Source organism: Calidris pugnax, unplaced genomic scaffold (genome assembly GCF_001431845.1).
Source record: "Calidris pugnax isolate Ruff unplaced genomic scaffold, ASM143184v1 scaffold30, whole genome shotgun sequence".
Classification (NCBI taxonomy): domain Eukaryota; kingdom Metazoa; phylum Chordata; class Aves; order Charadriiformes; family Scolopacidae; genus Calidris; species Calidris pugnax.
The window spans coordinates 1687295-1714367 of NW_015090776.1; the positions used below are offsets into that span (position 1 = coordinate 1687295).

At 43.8% G+C, this 27073-nt stretch overlaps 1 protein-coding gene across 1 annotated transcript in view; it reads left to right on the top strand.

Annotated features, from left to right (window-relative positions):
- The first annotated feature begins 3310 nt into the window (after positions 1-3310).
- Positions 3311-27073, top strand: part of HMCN1 (hemicentin 1) — a 223243-nt gene continuing 199480 nt past the window's right edge. Inside the window, exon 1 of the mRNA XM_014946817.1 lies at positions 3311-3602. Within this exon, the coding sequence (XP_014802303.1) occupies positions 3326-3602 (277 nt within the window). The 5' untranslated portion in view covers positions 3311-3325. The remainder of the gene's footprint in view (positions 3603-27073) is intronic.

Genomic DNA, 27073 nt, shown 5'->3' on the forward strand with positions numbered 1-27073 from the left:
CCCCCCCCACCCTATCTGAAACGATGAAGGTGGTAGCCTTCATCTGTGGGGAGGAGGGGGGGCCTCTCCCCCCAGGCTGTACCCCCCCCCCAACTCCCCTTTCCTTCCCTCCCCCTGGCCCCGGCCCCCCTGTCCTGATAATCTCCAGGTGTTTCTGCTACAGTGTGCTTTGACAGTGGTATGGGCCTGACCTCGGAGTGTTTGTGCTTAGTTATTATTCTGGCATGCTGTCAAAACTTTACTGTAGAGCATGTCAGAAGGAACATAGTGATTATTTTTTTTTTCTATAGATGATTCTTTGGCAAACTATGAAAATAATTTCACTGGAGAAAAAAAAAAATAAATCGTTCCTCTTGCTACAGGGCTTTCTTCCTGCAAATTTCAAAGGCCTGCTGTGAATAATAGTTTTAGAACTTCCAAGCTTCAAGGATCTTTTATAGTGGAAAGTGTTAGGCAATCGGAATAAATATCAGTTTCCACTGTTACGAAATAAAGATTTATCTTTACGTTGTACCTTAAAACCCATGTTAAATGACATTTTTTTAGAGATGCAGCAGTATTTTTTCATAGAGAGACTAGGTTTGTTCTACAGTTTACATCTGAATGAGAAATAATTTAAGACAGAAAGAACATGGTTGCTTGCTTTGTGAGGAAAAATGTAACAGGAATTCATCTTCGTAAAGGCCTGAAGGAAATCCTTAAATCCGAGTGCTGCCAGTCTCGAGGGTGTTCAAAATACATATTCTTATTTTATGGCTTGAATGCATCTCTACTTACAAGATTTGTGAATATTTTTGACAAACGTGGTCCGAGTTTTCTGCTAGCAGAGTTACAGATGAGGCAAGTTTTCCATGGTTTGGGGTTTTATTGCGAATGCTTTGCACAGCTCTGGTTATGTGCTTCCTTCTCATGACATCAGTGCTGAAGGGAAGAAAGAATGTAAACATCTGTTTTTTATAATTCAATTCCAGGCTTATAACTTGATTAGGATAGCCATGTTTCTACATGATTAATTTTCCAGTCACAATAAGATGGCTTTGAGTGCACAGTTTTAGCACCAATTTTAAGATTAGCGAAATAAGGAGGGAAGCTAATGAGGTAAATTCTGCTTCACAGTCTATCTTTCCAAGCTCGCACCGGCTGCTGCGCGCCTCAGCCACCTGGCTCATCCTGCTGAAAACAGAGGATGCGATTCCTCTCCCGCTTGGTGTTGAAAACGATGCCCCGTTGCTCCCCACAGCCCGTGGCGCAGCCCCGTTTCAGGGGAGGCTTCCGAGGGGAGCTGAAGCAATGGGGATTTGGCTCCCGGCTCTCCCCTGAGTCCTTCCATCTCACTTTGGGGCAGCCACTGAGGGTTGGATCTCAACAAGGTTCCTGCTGGGGACACAGCTGCATCCTTGAACAACGAAGGAGCTCTGAAACGTAGAGCCTTACATCTCCTCCATCGCCCGAGAGGAGTTAAAACACCACTCTGGATGCTTTCTTTTCCTCATTGTCCAGTCTTTTTCTTGCACGAGAGACTGCCAGTGCCCAGAGACAGGGTCCTAATCACATTTTGGGGTCTTTGCTACCCACTTTTATAGTCACTGTAAAAATATGTTCATAGGAGCTAAGGAAAAACCAAGGCTGGAAGGGGCGTCAGCAGGTCCAGCCTCTAGGTTCCAGGTAGCAGCTGTGGAAGCGTAACCAAAGCATGAGGAGAACCAAGGCAGGGCTGCACCTGGGAGGGAGTTCAGTCTCATATCGCACTTTTATAATAATTAAACCAATAAAATCACTCATCTGTCCTCCCCGGAATGAGCTCCAGTCAGCACCGCAGCCCTCAGGTGTGGGGACAGACGCCGGTCCGCCATGGGCGGGTCCGTACCTCACCTTCCAGCCCCCGGTTCCCGCCAGGGAGGTTCCCCTGAGCGGCTCGGCGGCCGCCGGGTCCCGGTCCCGTTCCGGGGGGCAGCTGGCAGCCAGGTGCGGGGGGCCGGCCCCGGCCCCAGCCCGCCCCGCTGAGGGCCGCCGCGGGAGGGGGTCCTGAGGTGAGGGCCGGGGCCGCGGCGGGCCACGAGAGGCGGGGCCGGGGCACGCGCCGCCTCAGTCGGCAGCCGGGGCTCCTGAGGCGGCGGCGGCCGCAGCAGCTGCCGCAAACCCCCGCCGCAGGGACGGGGCTCAGCCTTCTCCCTCAGGGCGGCGCTGCCCCGGCCCTGCCCCGGTAAGAAAGGCGGAGCGGGGCCGCGGCGGCGCGCAGACAAAAGCTGCGGCGCTTCCTGCCCTCCGCGCTGAGGGGAGCGGAGCGGGCGGTGGGCGCCGGTGTCTGGGCGCCTCCTGCGCCCGTCTCGTCTACCGGGGGAGCAATGGGTTTCCGCGGGGGCGGCGGAGCGTGGGGAGGGCGTCTGGGCGCGGGGCTGCTAGTGCTGGTGTTCGCCCTGTGCCCCCGCGCTGCCCCCGAGCCCGGCGGCGAGGCGGTGCCGGAGGGAGCCTCCACCTTGGCGTTCGTCTTTGATGTGACCGGCTCCATGTACGACGACCTGGTGCAAGTTATCGAAGGGGCGTCCAAGATCTTGGAAACGTCGCTGAAAAGACCCAAAAGACCGCTTTACAACTTCGCCTTGGTGCCTTTCCACGATCCAGGTAAAGGGGTTTCTTTCTTTCCCGGGGGAGCTGTGGAAGCGTAACCAAAGCATGAGGAGAACCAAGGCAGGGCTGCACCTGGGAGGGAGTTCAGTCTCATATCGCACTTTTATAATAATTAAACCAATAAAATCACTCATCTGTCCTCCCCGGAATGAGCTCCAGTCAGCACCGCAGCCCTCAGGTGTGGGGACAGACGCCGGTCCGCCATGGGCGGGTCCGTACCTCACCTTCCAGCCCCCGGTTCCCGCCAGGGAGGTTCCCCTGAGCGGCTCGGCGGCCGCCGGGTCCCGGTCCCGTTCCGGGGGGCAGCTGGCAGCCAGGTGCGGGGGGCCGGCCCCGGCCCCAGCCCGCCCCGCTGAGGGCCGCCGCGGGAGGGGGTCCTGAGGTGAGGGCCGGGGCCGCGGCGGGCCACGAGAGGCGGGGCCGGGGCACGCGCCGCCTCAGTCGGCAGCCGGGGCTCCTGAGGCGGCGGCGGCCGCAGCAGCTGCCGCAAACCCCCGCCGCAGGGACGGGGCTCAGCCTTCTCCCTCAGGGCGGCGCTGCCCCGGCCCTGCCCCGGTAAGAAAGGCGGAGCGGGGCCGCGGCGGCGCGCAGACAAAAGCTGCGGCGCTTCCTGCCCTCCGCGCTGAGGGGAGCGGAGCGGGCGGTGGGCGCCGGTGTCTGGGCGCCTCCTGCGCCCGTCTCGTCTACCGGGGGAGCAATGGGTTTCCGCGGGGGCGGCGGAGCGTGGGGAGGGCGTCTGGGCGCGGGGCTGCTAGTGCTGGTGTTCGCCCTGTGCCCCCGCGCTGCCCCCGAGCCCGGCGGCGAGGCGGTGCCGGAGGGAGCCTCCACCTTGGCGTTCGTCTTTGATGTGACCGGCTCCATGTACGACGACCTGGTGCAAGTTATCGAAGGGGCGTCCAAGATCTTGGAAACGTCGCTGAAAAGACCCAAAAGACCGCTTTACAACTTCGCCTTGGTGCCTTTCCACGATCCAGGTAAAGGGGTTTCTTTCTTTCCCGGGGGCTCCGCCGCTTCCCTACCCGCGGAGGGGGCGGCAGGCGCCGGGGTGGGCTCGGGGGCGGGCAGCGGAGCCGGGGAGCCCGGGCAGGAGAGCAGAGGAGGTCCTGCTCAGGGCTTTTTGGTACTAAAAAAGGTTGGGTTCCCTGTGCTTCCAGAGGGCTGGAGGAGCGTGTGTGTCTCTGTCACACCGGGCTCCCCGCTCCGGTACCTCGCCAGGAGCCAGCACGGTTGGTTTTCTGAGCCCCTTCCCGTCTCCCTGCAGACAAATCCCAGCAGACCTTCCAAAAACCTTCAGGATAAACCCAAACGGGCTGTTGAGCGCACTGTATGCACCAAAGAGTAGTTTAGGGGTTCAAATACTCCTCTTAATAGCTCTAATGGGAGCTGAAGTGGCTTCAGGGACCCTCTCTCTGAGGAGAGACCATGTATGCTGGTAATGAAGCTACCAAGTGGGGTTATTTTCAATGCCCTTCTATGGGAGTACACTTTATGAACATACATAATACAGTTGCAGTTTTTCTGCAGTCTTGTCCCGTGTTTACATTCAGAAGCTTGCATTGAAATGATCCAGAAGCTTTACATGGTGTGTTTCTTGGTTTGGGTTCTTATTTCTTTCCTTCATTCTACCTCTTTTCTTTCTGCTGTGCATTGTGTGTTCCTCTCTTCCAGCATCTGTTTTCTATTCCCTTCCTATCCCTTTCCTCTGGCTTTCTTCCTCCTTCCTTGTCAAATATCTTCTGGTGACTTGAAGAGGAAATAGGAACAGGATGCCCCAGGCTGGTGATGTGAGGAGCTGTACTATGCAGTAAAACCTCCTTTAAAAAAAGATGAAAAAAAAATAATCAAAGAGTGGGAAAAAGCCCTTGAAAAGTTACCTTTCTGGTTCCAGTTTCCATGGAATATCTCAGAACCTTATATTCCGGAAATCAATTCTTAAGAGTTCCATTTTTGCAGGGATGTCATCAAATGAAAACAGACACCCCCTTCTATTTCCCCCCGTTATAGATACTGCTGTCTACAAGATACGTGTTTGTTTGCTGTTGTTATAAATGCCTTAAACCAAATGCTAGGAAAATTAGAGGAAAAACTTGTCTTTGCAAACTTTGCTGTTTTGCTATCTATAAGCTTGTATAGGTTCTCTTGGTTTTTTTCCTTCTGAAGAGACCATCATTGTGGTATCAGAGTATCCTATCACAAAAGGGTCTGTTTATGTACCTTGGTGTTTTCACCTTTGATGTCACTTTCTCCCCTTTCCCCCCCTTTTGCCTTTTTGTTATTTTGTGGGACTTAAAAAAACATCAGGCCACAGAAGTAAGCACAAAAAGAAGGTTTTTAGAACTCTTTTATATCCTTTTGGAAAATCAAGCTGGTAGTTCTTCTTGGAGCTCTTTCTTCTCAGATGGGACAGAAAATCAACATGATGGGGTGGGAGGGTTTTGGTTTTATTTTTTCCTCCATAATCACACCTTGTACATCTTCCCTTTCTGCTCACCAAAGTGATTCACTGTAAGAATGGATAGCTCTCTTTTTCAGAGGGCTTGGGTATCTGCATCAACCATGAGAACAAGAAGATGGTCTTGAATGATGCACTCTTAGTTTTCAGTTTTGTGTGGACGGGTGCACATTTGTTCTTGTGCATCCTCAGTAGAAGGAAGTTCCAGCTTTTATATCACTAGTAGTTCCAAAGCTTAGCTTTCATCACAGCCACTTTCAAATCCTTTGTTTCAATAGCTACCGTTTTCTTTCTCATCCCACATGTTTTCCCTTCCTTACTCAGTTTTTCTTCTGCACACTTTCTCCTTTTCTCCCATCTCCCTGGCTCTCTTGCTTCCATTGGCTCTCTAAGGTCTTTGTTTCTGTTACAGACTGATTCTTTGCTTTGCTGTGCCACCACCTCCTTGCTCTGGACATACCCCACTAGCAAGAAATCCACTGCCACCTTACTCAGCTTGGTTGAGGTTTTTTCTCATCACAGACTTCTTGCTTCCTTGCCTTCTCCCCCGTTCGGTTGATGTTTTTCCCTTTTTTTTTGACTTCTTGCTTCCTTGCCTTCTCCCCCGTTCCCTCGCTTCCCCCGGGAGATCACTTTCCTTGGCAAATGTTAGTTTTCATTCAGTGGAGTAACTGAAACTTAAACTTGCAGAGAGCTGACCTGTACAACAAAGAAGTGCTGGCAAACATGTATTGGTGTATCCTGTTACATGTCTCTATATGGAAGTCCAACTTCCCTGCACAGCCAGAGGGGGCCTTACTTTTTAGCATGATGGATAACTTGTGAGGTCGTAAAGCTGCTTGAAAGTGGAGAATGTATAATTTAAACTTTTTGTCTTAATTTCTGAGAAGTACTTCTTTACATCCTTCTTAGAGTATCAATCCAGTGTCTTGAATTTTATGGATGTAGTGGTTGAGACTGTTGGTGATCTGGTGTCTTACATCTGATGATGACCAAGCCTTAGCACCTGGGGTGAAAAAAAATGAAAATGCAAGAAATACTGTTCTGACCATTTTTTCAACAACTTTTTTGAATCTATAGAGAAGTAACTTTTCTCAAAAAGCCAAAAAATATTTTTAAATTAGATTGTGTTTTACAATGTCCAGTTCATTTACCTAGTGTTGTTCTTTCTGAAGACTGCTCACTAAATTGATGAGCATGAGATCATTCCCTCCTCTCTTCCCTGCTCCCTTGTTGTCTGGGTATTTACCCAACTGATAATTTTTCTTTAAAAAAGAGCTTCATGGGTAGCTACTCCACAGATTTTCTTGAGGTGTGAGGTACTGTGGCTGAGGAGGCAGACGGGACACTCTCTCTACAAGGTGTGCAACATATAGTTGGACTTCAGCTCCAAGGAGCTTCTGTCTGTATGAAGCTGTCCTGGTGCAGATACACTCTTTATTGATAGGTAGTTAAAAGCCAAATCTACACCAACTTTACAATGTAATTCCATTGTTTTACTAATTGATATTGCACAGTGTATGCTGAATGGTGCTATGATCATTCCCTTTGCAGTAGTGCTTGATTAGTACCGATTAGTGAAAGAGCTCAAGTGCTTTCTAAGCACAACAAAGAGTTGTTGACAAGGAGAGTATCTTCACCAAAACCATACAATTTCTTTTGGCAGAGTCCTTGACATCACACAAGGTACACCTGAATAGTAAATAATTTGAGTTACTTAAAAATCTTCCTATATTCTACTGGACCACACTATTACCAAAGTGCTGCATATTAATTGTTCATTGTGATATGCCAACGCATTGTGGTCTTGGGTGGTAGATTTAAATGTAGTACTACGACTGCTGCAATGGTATTTTTCTCAGACTATGGTATTTTGGTAAAACTGTAATAATTAACAAGTATATTTTTTTAGTATCAAACCTGAGGTTTTGGCATAGCCCAGACTTAGGACCTACAGAAAAAATTTGTAATGGGTTTCACATCCTGATACTGCTGTACCATCTGGTGGTATGCTGAGATCTCCATTTTGAAAAAGCCTTTTGTTTTGGATTCCGCTTCATGTGTAAGCATGTGCAACGCTTTAACAGATTACAGGAATTTTTCTATTGAGGTTTTTCAATGCCTAAACATGATCACAGAAGTTTTGTAGATAGTGAAAAGGGCTGTTGACAAAGACGTCTCTTGCCAGACTTATGTTCAATGGAAAAACTGGAGCTTGGGGTGGGGGGGGAAGGAAAAGAAAAATATCTCCCAAATTAAGAAGAGTTGGCACAGGAGAACTTTGAACTGGAGCTAAAGTTTAAGATCAGCAAATGCTTTTGTAGTTGCGTGTTGTGGGTCCTGATTGCCTACTAACTAACTCCCATTGTGTCCTGTGGAAATGGGATTGGACTCAGAATGTCTTTATTTAACATCTGTGGCCAGCATTTCTATTTTTTGCTTTATGCCATTAAGGAATTTTGGAATGGAAAATAAGCCTAAGAGGACAAATCCATCTCTAGTATTTTTCTGTAAAGCTAATGGAATTATACGAGTAATAACTTTGACTCCACATGATTTGATCAAGCATTCCTTTAGTGTGAATGACTATTTTATAGACCAAATTCCAGTAATTAATTTTAATTACAAGAAAAATGAAGGGAATATATAACCTCTGGAATTCTTAGTGCATGGGATGATATTTGCCTGTTAATACTCTGCCTGTCCACAAATCTCTGATATGAACATCTCTTAACCCTTTTTCTTACAAACCAGATAGGGAACATACTGCCTATGTGAGGAAAGGGGAAACCTTAACACTATTTTGTTCAGATGGGAAATTAGTATTGAATCGAAGTCCTCCACCTAGGGTTGCATAGTAAGTATGTAGGAGAACTAGAAATACTTTATTTTTTTCCCTTGTTCACGCTCCTCTTTTTTTTTTTTTGAGAGTAAAGCTCTGATTATATCATTATATCAAAGGAGAAGGATTATGTTTAACTCTATAACCTGGGGTCTCCTTGCAATGCCATATCCATAACAGTTAGACTACTGAGCCACATACTAGCTTGGAACAACTTCAGAAGGTCATATGGAAGGTCTGGGAACTTTAGTTTTTGCAGGTTTGATAGTTTTTTAGAAGGTTCATAGATTTTTATTTTTTAGAAGTTACAATGAAGAGGAAATAATGTTTTGTTTTTTTTTTTTTTTCAGGGGAGAGAAACATAAGAAATTAAAATTAGGCTATTAATGAAATTAAAATTTTTCATACTTCCTGATAGAAAAAGTATTGCAGTTATACAAGTGGGTAATAAAGGGAAATGGAAAGCTGTGGAAATTAAAATTAGGCTATTAATGAAATTAAAATTTTTCATACTTCCTGAAAGAAAAAGTATTGCAGTTATACAAGTGGGTAATAAAGGGAAATGGAAAGCTGTGTGCAGAAATGGAGAAGTATAAGCTTTCCTTCATGTGTTAAGGTCTACCTTGAAAAAGGCACTTGTGAGTGATGAAGAATAAACTCTGAACTTCACAATGAAACCTCCACTCTTGCTCAGCTGAAATTCTTCCTGGTTTTGATTCAACTGTGGTGGCTGTGTGGCCAGTCTTCCCAGTGTTAGCCACTGCTTTGTTGTTTCTGTATCTATGGGTAATCAGTGTCACTGCTGGTTCCTTACATCAGACTCTCCAACACGTTGCCCTGCATTTACCTTTTGCATCCTTCTGTCACTTGGGATCTTTGGCCTCAGGCTTTACCCTCAAACTTATTGGTGTCTATTAAAACAGGTAATCAGTATCACTGCAGGTTCCTTACATCAGACTCTCCTGACAGCTTTTCTCCAACATGTTGCCCTGCATTTACCTTTTGCATTCTTCTGTCACTTGGGGTCTTTGGCCTCAGGCTTTACCCTCAAACTTATTGGTGTCTATTAAGACATTCAGGCGAAGGCTGAATGTATATAAATCAGTTGTCTGAAACTTTTTCCCATTCGGCAGAAGGTGAATGGTCTTTCTGATATAGCCTGATGAAGAAGGTCATCGTCTTCAGGATTCCCTCTGGTTCCTTTGGGTGGGGGAAGAAATGCTTCAAGACTTGGTATTAGTTTTACCAAGGAGCAGAAACATAGAATTGTTTAGGTTGAAAAAGACCTTTAAGGTCATCAAGTCCAACTGTTAATCCAGCACTGCCAAGTCCACCATTAACCCATGTCCCTGAGCACCACATCTATATTGCTTTAAAATGCTTCCAGGAATGGTGACTCAACCACTTCCCTGGGCAGCCTGTGCCTGTGTTTGATTATCCTTTTTGGTGAAGGAATTTTTCCTAATATCCAATCTAAACCTCCCCTGGTGCAACTTGAGGCTGTTTCCTGTTGTCCTGTCACATGTTACTTGGGAGTAAAGACTGACACCCACCTCGCTACAGCCTCCTTTCAGGTAGTTGTAGAGAGCAATAAGGTTTCGGTCAGCCTCCTTTTCTCCAGGCTGAACAGCTCCAGCTCCCTCAGCCGCTCCCCATAAGACTTGTCCTTTAGACCCTTCACCAGCTTCATTGCCCTTCTCTGGACTCACTCCATCACCTCAGTATCTTTCTTGTAGTGAGGAACCCAAATCTGGACACAGTATTTGAGGTGCAGCCTCACCAGTGCTGAGTGCAGTGGGACAATCACTCCCCTAGTCCTGCTGGCCACACTTTTTCTGATACAGGCCAGGATGCTGTTGGCCATCTTGGCCACCTGGGCACACTGCTGGCTTATGTTCGGCTGGCTTGAACCCAAAACTGGACACAGTATTTGAGGTGCAGCCTCACCAGTGCTGCGTGCAGTGGGACAATCACTCCCCTAGTCCTGCTGGCCACACTTTTTCTGATACAGGCCAGGATGCTGTTGGCCATCTTGGCCACCTGGGCACACTGCTGGCTTATGTTCGGCTGGCTGTCAACCAACACTCCCAGGTCCTTTTCCACCAGGTAGCTTTCCAGTCATTCTTGCCCAAGCCTGTGGAGCTGCACGGGTTGTTGAGACCCAAGTGCAGGACCCAGCACTTGGCCTTGTTGAACTTCATCCCATTGGCCTTGGCCCATTGATTTAGGCTGTCCTGATCCCTCTGTAGAGCCTTCCTAGCCTCAAGCAAATCAACACACCCTCTCATCCTGGTGTCATCTGCATGGCTGTGCAGAAACTATATGGTAGTAGTTCCAATGCAGCAAGGACTAAGTTTAAGGCAAATGTGGTATTTTATACTGGTATCTGAGTTTGCCAGCACCACAGAAGTGGAGTTTGTGCAAGGGATGGGGAAAGCACAAGAAAAGTCTGGGAGCTCCTGTGGTGTGCCATTGCCTTGCAGTTCTCATTCTGGGAGTCATATAGACCTGCTGGTGTCATTGCATTTGTGGGTAAGTAATAGCACTTATTTGAGGTTGGTCTGTTAGAAGTCATGCTGTGGTGTGGTATAAACTTCCTTAGTACTTCAGTAGGTGACATTCAGCACTGTGTGAGTATAGTACAGTGGTTTTTAAATTGAGTTTCAAGTACATTGCAAACCACACAGTGAGATGGAAATGGGAAACTGCCCATCAAGAACAGAGGACTTGGTGGAATCTGGGGAGGTCTGCTTGTCTTTGGGCAGTAGATCTTCCTGTTCACACTCAGTGCGTCTCCTTACCTTCCTTAGTAGGTAAAACTGTTTGAAACCTGTCTAATATTTGAACTGGACGTGTGAGTATAATACAGTGGTTTTTTAATTGAGTTTTGAGTACATTGCAAACCACACAGTGAGATGGAAATGGGAAATGATCTTCCTGTTCACACTTGGTGCATCTCCTTACCTTCCTTAGTAGGTAAAACTGTTTGAAACCTGTCTAATATTTGAATTGGACAAGTATTAGGTCATCAAGGAGGAATAAACTCTCCACTTAATTCAAATAGTTGTCTTATTCTGGACAAGTATTAGGTCAGCAAGGAGGAATAAACTGCTTGGCAATGAAGTTCCTCTGGGCAAATGTCTTGCAAATACTGGTACTTAGCAAAATCCCATAGGTTTTGTAGGAAGGAAAGAGAAAGGTTTCCCCAGCTCTTTGGTAAGAGTAAGGTCAGAGGCAAAGAAGATTATTCTCTCCACTTAATTCAAATAGTTGTCTTATTTTGAGAGTTAGGTGGGTTTCATATCATTTCCAAAATCCAAAGTGGGGAAAAAAAATGTGCTAATTTAGTAAGTCCAATCTCCCTGTTCTGGTGCAGTAGTTCCACTGATGCATCACAGAATATCAGGTTAAAGTTGTCATGGCTGATCTTTCAGGGTAGTGTTCTTTAGTGGCCCCAGAAATTTATGAAAACCCCAGCTGAAAAACTGAAGGTTGCGTAAGCGGTGGGGTTTTTTTTGTGTGTTTGGTTTATTTTGGACTTTAGTTATACAGTGACAGCATTAATCAGTGTACATCCAAGTTTTGAGTTTTTCTTTAAAATTTTAGGAGACACAGTGTAAACTTACAACTGTTCAGTGCTGTCTTGGTACCTCTGAAGACAAATGATAATTAGAACTGGGAATAATAACTGTTAAATCTGCCCTTTTGTGCTATAACTGTTGAAGCTTTACTTATTATTTCACCGTTGACAATTTCAGCAGGAAATATTCTGTTTCCTTAAGGCTCAAATACTGCCTCTTTATTGTTGTTACAGCCACTAAGTTTTATTGTTACTGTCATCAGTTGAATGAGACTCACCAGTACTGTATAACAGTTAGCAACTCCCAAGTTGATAAAGTCTAAAGCACCTACAGATATTTTCCATTTCTGTTGAAACTTCTATGATAATCTTACTGACTGTATGTGCAATAACTGTTTTGAAACCTTATTGTTGTCCGTAATGGAGACATTGTGATATCTATAAAATCAATCCCATGTGGTTACATAACTGTTTTCTTAGTTGTTTGGAAGGTCTCATCTGGGGTCCTTCAAAAAGTAGCTGTTTGTATAAATTACAGAAGACAGTATTGCCAGTGCCAGAAGCTCCAAAATCTTTGAGTCAGGGCAGAAATGTGACATCATCCAAAAGCCTATTCGAATGTGGCTTACAACTTATTTTTTTACTGTCTTAACTCTGCCTGTCCCATCCTAAAGGTACAGCCAATGGTAAATTTCCCCACTGATTCTTGAATCTTTTTTTTGCAAGGGACAGGATTTTATGCCTTTTTTTACTCAAAGATACAATGGAGATTATCTTTTCCTTAGGAAAAAAAGTGATAATACCTCTAATATGTAATTCTCTTTTGCTTTGCGTTGTGAATTATTTTTCATGTTATGTTTGAAATTCTTGTCTACTGAACTTATACAGAAGCTACTTGTTCTATTTTGCTTTGCTGTCCCCAGCTCCAGGCGGTGACAATTACATGGAAAGCTCTGTAGTTCATTAGTAATGCATCCCAGTGTTATTCTGTCCCAGTAATTATTACTGATGTTGTTTAGCAAATGAGGCTTGCTGTCTAGCAGTGTTCATCTGTTCTCTATGGCTTCTGGATACATAGAGGATGCTTCACACATTGTGTCCCACATAGCAGTCAGGATTACAGTGTCGTTGCAAACTCAACCATTAGGTGTGTAGCTAACTAATGTAGCAACTAAAGGTACAGGGTTTTAAATTTACTCCCAAATACAGTGAGTTTTAATGTGAGAGCTCTTTATCAGTTGCCTTAGAATCTGTACATTACTATTACCCCTCCGTGCATCCCGAAAACATCTTTCACTTCCCAGTATAGTAGATTTTCCTTCACATCACTTACTAGAGGTGTATTTTCTGATGACTAGCAGATAGCAAAATGTAGAGTCTGCTAGAGGATCACACACCTTGCTGCGAAGGGAAGGGTGGCGTGTAGGTTCTGGAGCTTTCACTCCACATATGATTGTGTCTTTAGATCAGACATGGTGAACTGAACCTGATGAGAAGCCACTTGTCACTGTTCTTGGTGACATCGGTGGGAAGTGTAGGCACATATCACAAAATACACATCTGAAGAGCAGCACAAATCCACACAGTGACAGTATGAAGCTCTAGTTGCTCTTTCAGCTGCTGCCGTTCTGCACAAAAAGATTTATCCCTTCCTTCCCGTTAGAGGTTGCTGCCCCATTATTTCTGTTACTTTAAACTATTTGCCAGTTGATGTCAAAGTAAATATAACACAATACTGAACCAGAAAGTGATAGAAAGTGAGCTAGCTGGTGCCAGTTAAATGGAAAAAAAAACCAACAGTGAACCCTTGTCCCAGACAAAAAGTGACTGTGCAGCATATCTCACCATGTCCTGGATTCCCCAAGCAGTCAATATGGTTTAATCCCTCTGAAATGCTGTGTGGAAGGAAACCTGTTAAAGCTGTCTCTGCCTGGGCAGCTGAGGACTGAGCCTTCTCCTCCTTGTGAAGCAGGGAGTGATAGTTAACTCTCATCTAAGGTAGCAACGTCCAATAACTGGGAGCAGCAGGAAGAAAGGGGATTCCAACAGTGTAAGAGCTGAATTTGTCCTCTTCTGACTTCCTCTGTGCTCCTTGCCCCTGCTTTCAATTTATTTCTCAAAAGCCACAGTAGCTTGTGTTTCCACAGAAAGTAATGTATAGAAGCCAGGTTAATCCTGTTCATGGCAATAATTGTTTTAACAGTAAGCCGCATTGGCTGTGAGTCTTGATGGGAGCTCTATGGTATGGAACGAAAAGAGAAATTTCTGATGGTGTATGCATCTGCTGAGTTAGTTTAAATGCCTACAAATCAAATTTCTTAATGATTTATAAAAAGCAGACATTTGATGTAGGTCCTCAAGTGCTTTTAAGCTATGACTAAGCTGGCCCTCCCTGAGATTGATATATTCTGTCTCTTTCTCATGTGGGGAAAGCAGTTATTTTCTGAGAAAGCACAGGAGTGAAACAAATAAGGAGGTGTAAATATCATATACATTTATCTCACTTTAACTGAGGTGATAGTGTTCATTGTAAGATGAATTGTCGGTGAAATATACAGAGGGAAGTTGACAAGGAGGCCAAGCAGAGAATATTTGCATCTTGAAATGCCATTCTTGTTCTTTTAAAGCAGCAATACTAGAAGATAACAGTGTAAAACAATGCCTTCTGTGGTGGGGCTTCAATGAAGACGAAAGCTCCAGTTCTCAGAGGAGTATGAAGGAAAAAACCCCTAGAACTGAAGGTGACTGAGACTCTGTGATCCTTAGTGCTGGCTCCGTGTGTGTACCATCCTGCAGTGCCAGCTTGATTTGGATCAGGTGTGGGGACATGTTCCCATGCCTTTTGAAAGCTGCACATCGTGTCACACAGAGCTGGGCTGCATGTTGACTGCAGGAGGGTAAACCATGCTTGTTCCTGCGTAGGGGGCCATGGAGTGGTGGGACTCCATTTGCTCGTATAAAATTGGGCTTAAACTTTTCCTGACCAACGGTAAGCAACAGAGCATCAACCTGATATAAGCTCATTTTCTGTGTCTGTGACATTCTTCATCCTGCTGCGCCAACTTGTTAGGAACCTTAGAGCTATTTCTGTTACGCCCTGTGGACTTGAGGTATGTGTCTCTGTAGTCTTTCTAAATTGTGCTTTACACTTTTTGTGCGTGTATTGGAGGCTGCTTGGAATTTATACTAGAGTGGATTCAATTCAGTCAGTTGAGGATAAGCTGGATTAAGGAGTGAGGAAAAGGAGCACGCATTTCATTTACTTAATGGATTTTGAATGTGGCCTGAAAAAATGACAGGAGGAACCCTTTAGATGGAGAAAGCCCTCGGATACCACTTGGTATATATTTTCCAGTCAATGATTTGATTTTTGGCATATGCTGTGGGCTTTGGTTTTGAAGGAGATGCATACATCAGAGAAAATATTGGGAACATATGTTTTTCAGTTTGAAAATGGCAAAACAATTTCTCTCTTGAAAGAGACTGATGGTGTTACTCGATCAGCTCTCCATGCCTTCATAATCAACAGTTTTGTTAGAAAAAATAGAATGGATTTAATGAAATGTGCTCTGGATTGGCTGCTTCATACTCTTACTTTACTACAGCCAGGGAGAATGTGTTTTGCCCCTCAGTTACATTGTTGAATATAATGTTTTTTTTGTAACTATTGCCAGTGTTTAGGATTTCCTGTTCTAGGTGTGTTGCTCTCAGATCTGATCTGTGAGATCCTTCAGTCACCTCTATCGTGAATTCATGCTATGCAGTTGTTGGCTGAACCCTGCATCCAAGATTTGCATTATATAGGTATAGTTTGCAAAGTTATATTTTTAAGTGGTATCAGAGTGGTTTGGGTCATGCTTTGTGGTCTGTGGTTAAACTTCTCTTGTTGCCTTTTGAAGAACATGTGCAACCTGTTCTTTGCTAACTGTAGATGTGAGCTGAGCTTTTCCCTGCTTCTGCCAGAGGAGAAGCACAATGACTTCATGTTCCTCCAGCACTTCAATGGGATCATGTTATGTAAAGATATGGGAAGCCATGACACTGAGGAGTCATCCTATTTCATTTCAGGGACTTAACTGAAGAGCCTCAGCTGAGAGACTAGCTACCCAAAGGCTCTTTCTGTAATACACACAAAGAAATTGGCACCTTTATGGAGCAATTAATTGCTAGTGAGTTTTTAAATACTACTTAGGGGTCTTGTTTCCTTTCACTGGCTTCAGAGGGAGCAAAGGTTAGATCAGAAGAAGTCTTGAATTTAGGAAGTATGAAGTCAAGGCGTTGGACACTGTCCCACATGGCATCCTGGAGGGGTTCAAGACCAGGCTGGATGGGGCTTTGAGCAACCTGGTCTGGTGGGAAGTGTCTTTGGCCATGGCAGGGGGTTGGAAGTCAATGATCTTTACGGTCCCTTCCAACTCTAACCATTCTATGATTCTAAGCGAGAGGCTCTCGGCTCTCTGACTTTTTTTCTCTGCAGCTGACTGTCCAAATAATACCCCCTGAGATATTATATTTTATACTGTTTGTCATTCTACCATATGGACACTGAGTGCTCAGATGAGCCTAAGCTCACATGAAGGAGTAGGCTATCATGTCCTTCCTGGTTCTGATCTGACCCCAGAACTTCAGCCCTGCTGAAGACCCTTCCCAGTAGGGCATTCGGAGCTAAAACTGAGTAATGCTCAGAGGCAGCCTGTGCAGGCAGCTCTGGAATAAACTGAGGGACTTCTGTGGGTCTGCTTTGCAGAGTGGGTTGGTGGGTGCCGAGTGATGTGGCTAATCAGAATGTCTTACACCTCATTTGCCCTTACCGCAGATTGTCAGCAGGATTTGAACCTTGAGGGATTCAGCAGAGACCCTTTCTGTGTAAGCTAAAGGAGTAACACTGGCAGCCTTCAGACTGATAATCTCTTTGGGGGTAAGCCACAAATGGGGGCTGCGATGCACATTGTTAATGTGTATTGCAAATGTAAACAGCCTGTGTGTATTTATGAAGATATGTTAACTTTTTGTATCCCATGTACTCTTCTGTATGATTTTCTTTGGCATCCTTGGTACTCCTCTTCACAGTCCCTGTATGCAGTTTTCCAGCCCTGCTCAAGCTGTATAGCCCTCTTCCTAAAATACACTTAGCCACAGATTTTAGTCTGCAAAACATTACTGGTAAAATATATGCATATTTGCAAATGACATGTTCCCAGACACCAAGCCAACAAGCTGCATCCATCACATGCTATGAAAGATAATTGAAAGTGTTGAATTTATTTCCAGTAATGGATCCCTATTAGCGGTCTCATCTGCTCGCTCTGGAAGAGCGGCTTCCTCACCATATGCTCTTGGTAACGCAGCAGTCAGTGTGTGATAGGAGAGTGGATCAAAGGCACGAGCGTTCAGAGCCCTGTGTGTAACATGAGGGCGCTCCCTAAATAAACTTGGATGTGCAAGCTTTGTGCAGAGAGAATTTTAAACTATTCTTTCAAGGTGCCTACATGAGCTGTCTCTTGTGGAAGACAGCTGGCCCCCTCAACGGTGGAGAGCCTGTTGTAGGATTGCGATTGAGAGGGAGCGAGCTTTCTCTCTCTATTTCAGTGCTTTGCTATTTTCACAGGAGCTGTAAAGCTTTCCTCCTTCTGCTGTTTTTTCCCGGCCAGAGGACTACAAAATACAAAGACAGTTTTAAAAGACAATTTCATGTAGCCTGATACACAGTAGAGCCAAATTCCCAATATCAGCTTTGTAATTACAGGATAAATTGCAACCAGAAGAGCTTTCTGCAATCGGAAGGAACCAGAAGCAGAATGGGACTCCAGGTTTTCAGGCTGGAAAAACCCTGCTGCAGTGGAGCGAGTGGGGGTGGGTTTGCATAATTAAATGAAAATGAAGGAATGTCTTGTGTTGCTGTAGTCCCAGCTAAATGTCTGGTCTGTTTGCTCAGGATAGCAGCTCTAATCTATGACTATAGGTTACTGCTGGATTCCTGCCATCTTGTTTAAATTAGATTCATAGCCTGGGGAGTGGAGGGTGTAAGCGGGAAGCCATTGTAATTTTCATGGTTTGGACACCAGTGTATTTTCATGAGCTGAAGTTAAGTGTCTCTGGGGATGCTGAATATCACTGAAACATTTCCTGAGTTCTCTTAAGCTGTATAATGGTATGTCCGAGTCTGTTTTCCAAAGGACAGAGCTTTTTGTTTAGTTAGTGAGGTCTTAGTTAGTTCACTGAACTAGTATGCTTTTGCACTTATGATTTATTGAGAAACAGAAAAGGAGGAAGGTTGTGCAGGAAAAATGAAGTCCTCTGCCTTAGAAAGCTAGGAATACTGTAGTTTCTTAACCCTATAGCAATTTATGTTTCTATTTACTAAAGTCCTCAGGAGACTGTGACTTTGCAACTACCGTGTTAGAGGAAGTTTTTTAGGCTGTAAACAGGTGAAATGGTTAGGTAAGAACATAGCTTTGAGTAAAAAAGCAATAGCTGGAGCACCTATGGTTGCTGTCAATCTTTGGGCAAATCACTTTGCGTTGTGGCACTTCTTTGCCATTTTATGTTACTTAGCTTTTACTGCCCCAACACAACACTAGTGTGGGTTTAATTAAAGAATCTTTAGCATCACATGTTAACTATTGTCTTTTACCAAAGTTTGGGTACCAGAAGTACTGCTAGTGCCCAGCAAGTGGCACAGGCAAAGCCCAGCCCCAGCGTAGCCCCTGGTAGGCTGCTGAAGCAAGATGTGGTGTGTGTTGGTTGGGAGAACGTTTTGACTGCTCTCCTACAGTATTTGGAGAATATAACACGGTGCTGAGGCAGTGCTGCTTGTCCAGGAGTGTTGCCTCCTGATTTAACAACGTATTACTTAAAAACCTACATCTTGGTGTCTTCCGGCATTTCAGATGAGTGGGGTTTTTTGGTGGTTTGGGTTTGTTTGTTTTTGTTTTGGTCGTGTCTACCCCCTTTAAGTTTTACATAAGCTGAATCAAAGCACAAGGAATTCCTGTGAGTCCTCTGTGTTAACCACAAAGCCACAAATCACTTATTTGTCCCTGAAATGTTTACTCCTTCTTTTCCTCTCTTTCCTAATCTGTCAGACTCCCACATCTTTTTATCTTTTTCTGCCCATCCCTTCCTCAAAGTTTCCATTGACCCTTTTCCCTCAGAGGTTCTGTGTCCCTCCTTTATCTCAAGATTTCTTGGCAGTCTGCAGTATCTTTTGCATATACAGACTGGATCCTGGTGATGAAATATGTTCCTGCTGCAGGCAACATATTCTTGCTCTGAAAGAAGCGTTGTGTTAGCCACAAATGGGTTTGTGCAGGGCATGATGGAGAACCTTTCCCCTCTGCTTTAAGTGTGGCTGATGTTTGCCTTAGCATGAATGAGGGTGGTAGCCAGGACCCATATCCTTCTCACATCACAAAGACGTTTCTGGGGTTTGATCTGGGTCTGAATTGGACCAACTGACTCTGATAGTTTGTCCCCTGGAATTTTGGCTGAATCTGTGGACATACAGCTACACCTTTGGGAAAATATATTGGATGAAAAAAATTCCTGCTCTGCACTGCTTCCCTCTTCTCTGAGGTTATGGCATTTGCTGATCCCCAGCCATGAGTGCTGCTTTGCAATTCCAGGTTCATTCCCAAATGGTCCAGGTTGGACTGCTGGAACTCTTTGAGCTCGTTCTCGTGCTTAGAAAGAGTGTGCATGAACCACTTGGCTATTGAGCAGAGGACATGATGGCTTGTGTTACGAGGGTCCTGGAGAGCAGGTCTGGCAGTTTGTCAAGGGAATGAATGTCCCTGGTGCTAATGAATTGAATTGAACTGTAAACATTGAGTTACACAGCATCTGTGTGTGTGTGTGTGCGCAAATCTAGACTGTCTCTGTGAATGCTGACAGTGGGAGAAAAAAAAAATATGGCTGCTTTGTGTATCAAGCTTTGCTCTAAATATGACTGTTGTTGCTCGTGCTTAGGGTGTGAAAAATGAAGACCATGTCATTCCTGTAAAAATTCAGTCCTTTCCCCACTCTTGAAAGTGTAATTAATGTCCTGGTTTAAGGTAAAACAGAACCAATTTTCTGTTCAGTAATTTTACTTTTTAGCTGGGCCTCTTCTAACTAATTAAAGCCTGAAATTAACAGCATATTAACAGAAACTGTTCCTGTATAAGACCTGATTATACCAAGGGATGGTATGCAGAGAGCCTCTTCCTTATTGCTGTAACAGCCAAGGTCATGTAACTTCCTTATTTGCCCTGCTGGAGGGTCAGAAGTGGAAACGAGTAGAGGGGTCACACCTGCAGGGAGGAGTGGACAGCACAGGTGACCCAAAACTGACCAACAAGGTGTTCTATCCCATCTGCATCACACTCAGTATAAAAGCTGAGGGGTCAAAGGGTCAACTCTTTCTTCAATGGCCAACATCTGAGAAGGACCTTGTCTTTTCTTCTGCCTTTGATCCCAATTCGAGCATTCCTGACTCCAGATCCATAATCCAGGTCCTCTCCATCGCTGATTCCAGTCTGGGACTTTTCCCTGTGCCTGCTGGTGACGTGACATCATCCTGGGAGCTTGATATGGTTTTGTATATATTGTTTACTCTTTTTTTTTCTTTTAATTTCTTCTTATTGTTATTTATTATTTCATTATTTGTTAATATTTTCATTTAAGTAGTTTAGTTTTTCTCTAAACTCAGAAATCTCTTTTATGTCATTCTGATTGGCCAATCCGGCCAAAACCACGACAATTAAATAGCGTTCTGTTACCTGAAGTGAACCATGGTATATGAAGATAAAAATAATGCATATTGGCAATTTTACCAGTTTAAGCAAAACTTCTAAGCTCCTCATGTCTCAGCAGAGCTACCTATACTGGTATTTACCTGTGTTTGGGTTTTTGTTTGTTTTAGAGGAGAAGCTCAAAAATATTCCACAGTGTATCACTGTGGGCTAGCTTATGGAGATGCATCTCTAGCTTAGCAAGTGGTACAAGAGGATAAATTTGTCTCTGTAAAGGGCATGAGGGAAGCAAATTAAGAGATGCTATGACATGCCTACTTCACAGGGATGAGTCTTGTTTTGTAAAGACTATGGTTTGAGATGAAACCAGCAAACAAGAAAACCCCTAAATAAGTGCAGTGTGGTTTGAATTAACTCTTTAATTTTCATAAAGCTTGTATCAAGACTGATTTGAAGTGCATAAAACCTTTCAAACTTCAGGAAAATTGGCTGTGAATAGTTTCGTGGTGGCTGAAGCCCATCTCACCTTTTGTGTTGTAGCTACATAGCATTAAACAGTTTCTTAGTTACTTGCAATGAAATGTCCCACTGTGTAGGTATAAAAGCCATTTTTTCCACTTTGATATTCTGTGAGATCAAACCCTGTTCAATGACAGTCAATATGGAGTAAATCCAGAGTAATTCCACTACAGCCAGTGATGTTAGTTTGGGTTTACACCAGTATAACTGAGGTCAGGGTCTGGCTGTGGTTGTCTGCTTTCTTAACTTGCTAAATATTACATATTTCACAAATATCCTTTCATATCTCCTCTTCAGACCTTGCTGGCTCCTCCTACTTTCCCAAATTCCAAGATTAACAATGTAGGTGAAATTTACTTGATGAAAGATTGTTTAAGCAGGGTCTGGTTTTTATTAGCTCAGCTGTTTTTCATTTTGTCAGCTCTGTTTGAAGTTTCGTTGTACTCAGGATAGGGTCTGAATTCATCATGCTTTTCCTACTTGACTCAATTTTGTCAATTAGAAGTGCAGTGTTTTAAATTATAGGGTGCTCTCTGACATTATCATTGAGTTAGAATTGTACGCCTTGGTGATATTTCAAAGCAGTTTTTAACTCTGAAGATCGGAAAAAGGAAAAAGGTCGTGCCTTAAGGCAGTACTGCTAATCAGCAACATGTTTGAAAGAGCCTAGTAAATGTGAGATGTAACTCTAGAGAATGAGATTAATTAAATTTTTCCTGTTTTTGTTTATGTTTCCTGACATTACACTAGCTTTGTAGGAGTGTACTCTGAACAGAGTGTTTTAATTTACCACGTGTGAGAGACATCTGGAATTTCATCTAGGTTATTCAGTTAGTTAAATTGGGTTTGTTAACTAGGTTTAGATGTTTGAACAGTTTTATCTGTGTTTATATAGTTTAGGTGGTACGCTGGGGTCTTCCTTCACATAATCATACTAGAAACAAATCCATAACATTTGTATTAATGTTTTTACAATTGAACTTTTACTGGTACCGTATCTCTACCTCTATGATGCTAAATAATTCTGCCTGGAATATCCAGCTCTTATTCTAGGGGTAAAGAAAGGATGGAGATGGGAAACACCACCTCCTCCACCATTTGGAGGCTTTGAGCACAAACAAACTCTGTAGTTAAGCAAAACACTTAAGAATGTTTTTGTATATATTCTGTTGATTTTGATATGATTTTCACATATGCTTAAGTGTTTTTCCGAGTGAGGCCCTTAAGATTTGCCTCTGGCAACAAAGAGAATCTTTGGCAGAACTAGTGATTTAAACCTGAGCGTTACAGACTTGATCCTTTGGATGCCATTTTGTCCTGCAGGCACCCAAATGAGAGCTTCACAGAAAGACTGAATCACTATTCATGTCTGTACCTGAATATCGCCTAAATTCCATGTAGTGACAGTCTTCACCATGACTATAATACCAGTGGGCAGGTCATAAAGACAGATGGTTCCTCAGTTGTACACAACAGACACTTGTTTTGATGGAGATAGTCATGCACTTATGGTCTTCCTTCCTTGTTGTTAGCGTTCAAGAATGTTAGCCTGACTATTAATGTATGTAGGAATTTCTTGTTGGTTTATGAATGCCATTAAGAACTGCATGTTTTTATTGTAATTTTGAGCCTTTTGGATGCAAAAAAAAAAAAAGAGGTGTAAATGAGAAGCTCTGAGTAGCTGTGGCACAGCCATCAGTTGTTGTACCTGTGCTTCCCTCCTAGAAAAGACTGTGCTATAGGCTGGACAACTGCTCTGGTTTCTCAGGCAGTGGGTGTTGGAAGCCTCACAGCTGGAGTGAAAGAGCTCGTGAGAGGATGTTCAAAAGCAGAGAGGGTGTTGGCAGAGGCCACCTTCTAAAGAGACGGCTCTTTGAGGAGGAGGAGCCATTCCATTCTCATGTGGTGTCTCCTGAGGCCTGAGACTTGCGTGGGGCAGTGAAAGCTTGCTGGAGGGGGTGGTGTTCAGAAAGATGTTTTCTTCAGATCTGAACTGCTTGTGCTGTTTAAAAGTGTCAGTGTTAAAGACATTCCTTTTCTAGGACAGCGCTTTGTTGCTTTACAGTTAGGCCGTGCTTAGCATAATTAGCAAACCAGAGCTTTCATCACTAGCAAGTCTTTTGTTGGAAAAGTATGTTTGGAAACCTGTAAGTGGAGGTGAAATGGGCTGTTGCAGATTCAGCGTTGGGTCACTGGGTGGCTGGACTCCTAAGTGTTGTGGCCTATGAAGACATCAGGCATGAGAATGAAACTTGAGGGTGTACCAGAGAGACCTTGCAAGCAGCAGCGCTAAGCAACCCCCACCAGAACAGAGACAAAATCCAATCTATAAGGGCAAGATTAATCTATTTTAAGACTGGCTTTAGCTAGAAGAGTATATTCTGTCTGAGATGTATGACTAGTGCTCTTGTTCTTTAAAGAAAGGCAAGTGACGTGTTTTGTGTGACAATTTGGGCTACTTAAGTTATTAATTCATACAGTCTATGGAAAATTACTCTTTTTTCCTTTCTATTTTTAATGGTGTAGAGTTTTTGGATGAGTTCTTTATTTTCTAGCACTACTGGAATCTTATCAAGTTCTCATAATTTTAAAAATTGTTCCATGTTATATACTAAACCACTTGATTTTGCCCCAAAGAGGCTGAGGAGTGCTTGCTTGTCAACTGTAAGGCAGAGAGTAGTGAACTACTTGAGGGTGGACATTGCCATTTTAGCATCTTGAACAATGGCTGCTGTTTAGTGAATGAATGTCTTAAGCTTTAAGATATTAGAAGACTAGATGTGTTGTGTCAGTCTGACAAAGAATATGAGAGATGAGAAGTCCATGGAAAATGTGAAATAAACACCAAAACCATGCCCCTACCCATTCAATTCTTTGCTAGCACAAACTTTAGTGGGAAACTTTAATAATAGGGCTGCAAAAACACCATAAATTGAGAGCAATAGCTGATGTAGATCAATCTGTGAGCCCTCTTATTTCTACACAGCAACAATGGTGAGTGACAAAAATCTCAAATTGCTCTAAAAGCACACTTTTGATGTTGACCCATGGGGTCCTCAGTCAATGTATTTGGCTGCCAGCTTCTTTCACCTGTCTTGACTTTGGTGGGGGAGTGGTTACCACTGAAAACATCCCCACATGGATTGTGAGAGTGTATTTGAAAGCACATGCGTGTTCAGAGAGTTCAGCATCTGCATTGTGTCTAGAAGAAAATATGCTTTTGATTGACCTATGTAAACAGTACAAGTCATGTTGTAGCATTGATTTTTGGAGCTTGATAGCCTCAAAACCACAGAGCCAAATTCTCCAAAGAAGAAAGCTTTGTGCTCTCTGTTGCATAAACAGGCTGAGCAATTTATTGAAAACAATAATCATGACAAATGCTTCAATTTTTAAAATGTAATAATTTTTAAAGAGTAACTTTTATTATTGAGCAGTTGATTACTTTATTTCCATGTGAGAGTTCCATGTTTTTCCAGTAGTCAGCTGAGTACATCCCAGTCTTGTTGGACTAGGCCATGCAGAAGGTGAAATTGGGAAGTACAGGGATCAAGGCAAATGACTTTGTCTAAGCTAACTTCTAAACATAAATAGTGGCATTATTTCAAACAAATTTTGGAAGATGAGCACATAAAAAAACAAAGCTTCTGCATAATGTATTCCTGTTTAACCGATTTAAGTTATCCTCACGTGAAATGAAAAAGACTGTTTTGTTTAGGGTAAAAAAGTTAATGTTCTCCTCTCTTTTTTTTCTTCCTCCCTCCTCACATCTGCTTTTTGAATTAGTTTGGAGCCTGCTTGCATTTTGCACTAATAAAACTCAGTGGAATTTTACAATCCACAGATAATATTTAATGTTTCCTTCTCTTCCACAGCTTCTTAAAAACTACTGAACACTCAAACCTACATCAAGAGCATAAATATTCTCATGATTTCCCTTTTTCTTCTTCCAAAGCCATGAAACAGCTTTCCTATAGCCATTAACCTCCCGTTCTGTTCAGACATCCCACCGGGCATTTGGAGATGTAATGTCATGTTCCCTGCGGTCAGTGCCAGGGCAATAAGCCCTTGCAGAGGGGTGACAGAAATCTGCACAGAACGAGATTCTGGTCCTGCTGATGCTGCTAACCTCAGCCAACAGCACTGAACTGTGGTGTGCAGATAAATGTGGGTAAATCTGGGTGGATTAGTAGCTACCCAGTTAAGCTCTCGTGAATCTTGCTGTAACGAGCTGCCTGGAGCTATTGCCTGTGTAGAAGAGTTGGCAGAAAGGCAGCGTGTTTGTAAGCGAGCTGCCAGTGGAAAGGAAACAAATGCCACTTCTGGGACTCGTAGATGGCATCTCGGTGGTACTGCAGGCCGCCAAGTGGCAGGGCCAGGCCCTGTAACCTAGATGTGTCTCTGTTATTTTTGTGAGCTGTGCTTTTGTGGCCTGAAAATAAGTTTCTTGTAAAACACTTCTGGTGGCTTAATTCTGAGTTTATCCTGAGCCAAACCTGGTTGGTAGCTGCCTCCACAGGCAGTGAAGACATTGCACTGCAGTACTGCTGGTGGTTAGCAAAGGCTCTCACTTAATCTGCTCAGAGTGTGGGAAGGAGTTGCAGTAAAGCTGACAGTCTGTTTGGTTTTTTGCAGTGGAGTCTGAATATTGACAGTCTATTCAGCTTTACTCCATACAACTTGTTTGTATCTCTTCCGTGAAGGCATCAGCAACGTCCCTCAGCTTAGTAGGGCAGCATCATCTGCTTGAAAAACTTCTCCTGCCCAGGAGATTTTTAGGTACAGCCTCAAGGATGAGGATGCCAGTGACTGATGAACGTTGAGGATGCTGACTCTGATGCTGACTCCTGAGGGAGTGAGCTCATCTCGCTGAGATGGCTCACTGGCTGCTGCCTCCAGTTCCCCGGGTGATCTGCTCCACGTGCCCACGTGCGTGGCTGAGCTGTTGGTGATAGAACCCAATAGATAGAACCCAATCCAGATAGAAGCTGGAATTGGTGCTTTCTCAACAAGTGCACGACTCTCTTCCAGCTTTGGTTCTCTTCTAGCCTTTTTGCAGTTGATTTTTAAAATCTTGTCGTATTACAAGGTATTTTGCTGGCTGTCAGAGACCTCAGTTCCATACACCAAATGGCTGTCAGCAGAAATGATGCTTAGATGTGAGATATGGGGGGGATTGTTTACGTACCATGGAGCTTACATAGGTCAGTAAATTTGCAAATTCTCTTTCCAAACGGGTAAGTCAACATGTGTGGTTTACAGCCAAATCCTCAGCAGCATGGTCAGAATCGGAGAGTTCTGTGCAACTGGGTTTTTTAACAAATATTCTCAGAGATTAATTGCGTGACTACTGTGGGGACAAGTTCTGGTTTTTGATTCTTCCGCCAGATTAAAATGAAGAGGTAAGAGCAATGCTACGGAGGGGGGAGAAGAACATTTTGTTACCTCCTGTGTGGTTGTTAAATGACTCCCAGCAGCTAAACTGATGGAGACTACAGTGTGCCAGAGTTAGGAGACATGACTCTGGGGCTGGTCCCACAGAGGCCTTTGTGTGCTGCTGTTCCAGAGTGAGAGCTGGGAAGAACCAGAAGCCACACCGCAGGGCTTTTTCACTGGTTTGGATCACAGAAAGGAAGGAGACACATGAGACCGTTGTCACCACCAAGCTATTCTGGCAGCTGTGGAGAAGCTCCTCAGCCTGGCTCTGTGACTCCTTTCCTCTTACCCTGAGGCTGTGGTGGCCATTTGAGTTTCTTGGGCATGGTTCCCTGTAGTTCTGCAATAAGTTTATCCCTTACAGAATGATTTCTGCTGCTTAAAAATGTTTTTGTTGGTGCCTTTTAGAAAATTACAATTACAAATGATACAGGCAAAAGTTAAGGGGTGGGAGAAAGCTGTTTCCAGCTGACTTGCCAGCTACCAAAGTAAACAGTGCTCTAATGAAGGTTTTGAGAGGCTTATCTGGCCATGAAAAACTTGCTGTATCTTTCTTTTTAAATTGATACTTAAATCCAAACCACATTTTCTAAAAAATAGAACTAAAATGTTTCAGTATCCTCTTCTGCTGAGATAGATTCTGTCAGATAAGCAATTTTGCAGTTGTGTTTTCTGCAGTCTTTTCCCCATCGCTTTCTTGTGCAACTGAATCCTAAAACAGCCCGGGTTGGAAGGGACCTCGAAAAGTCATCTGGTCCAACTCATCAAACAGAGCCTCACCAGGAGTAAGAAGTATCTGTTAAGTAGTAATAGGAAATAAACTATTTACAAATTCTTCACTGTTGAAATTAGTAATAGATTTTTTTAAAAGGACGCAAAAGTTC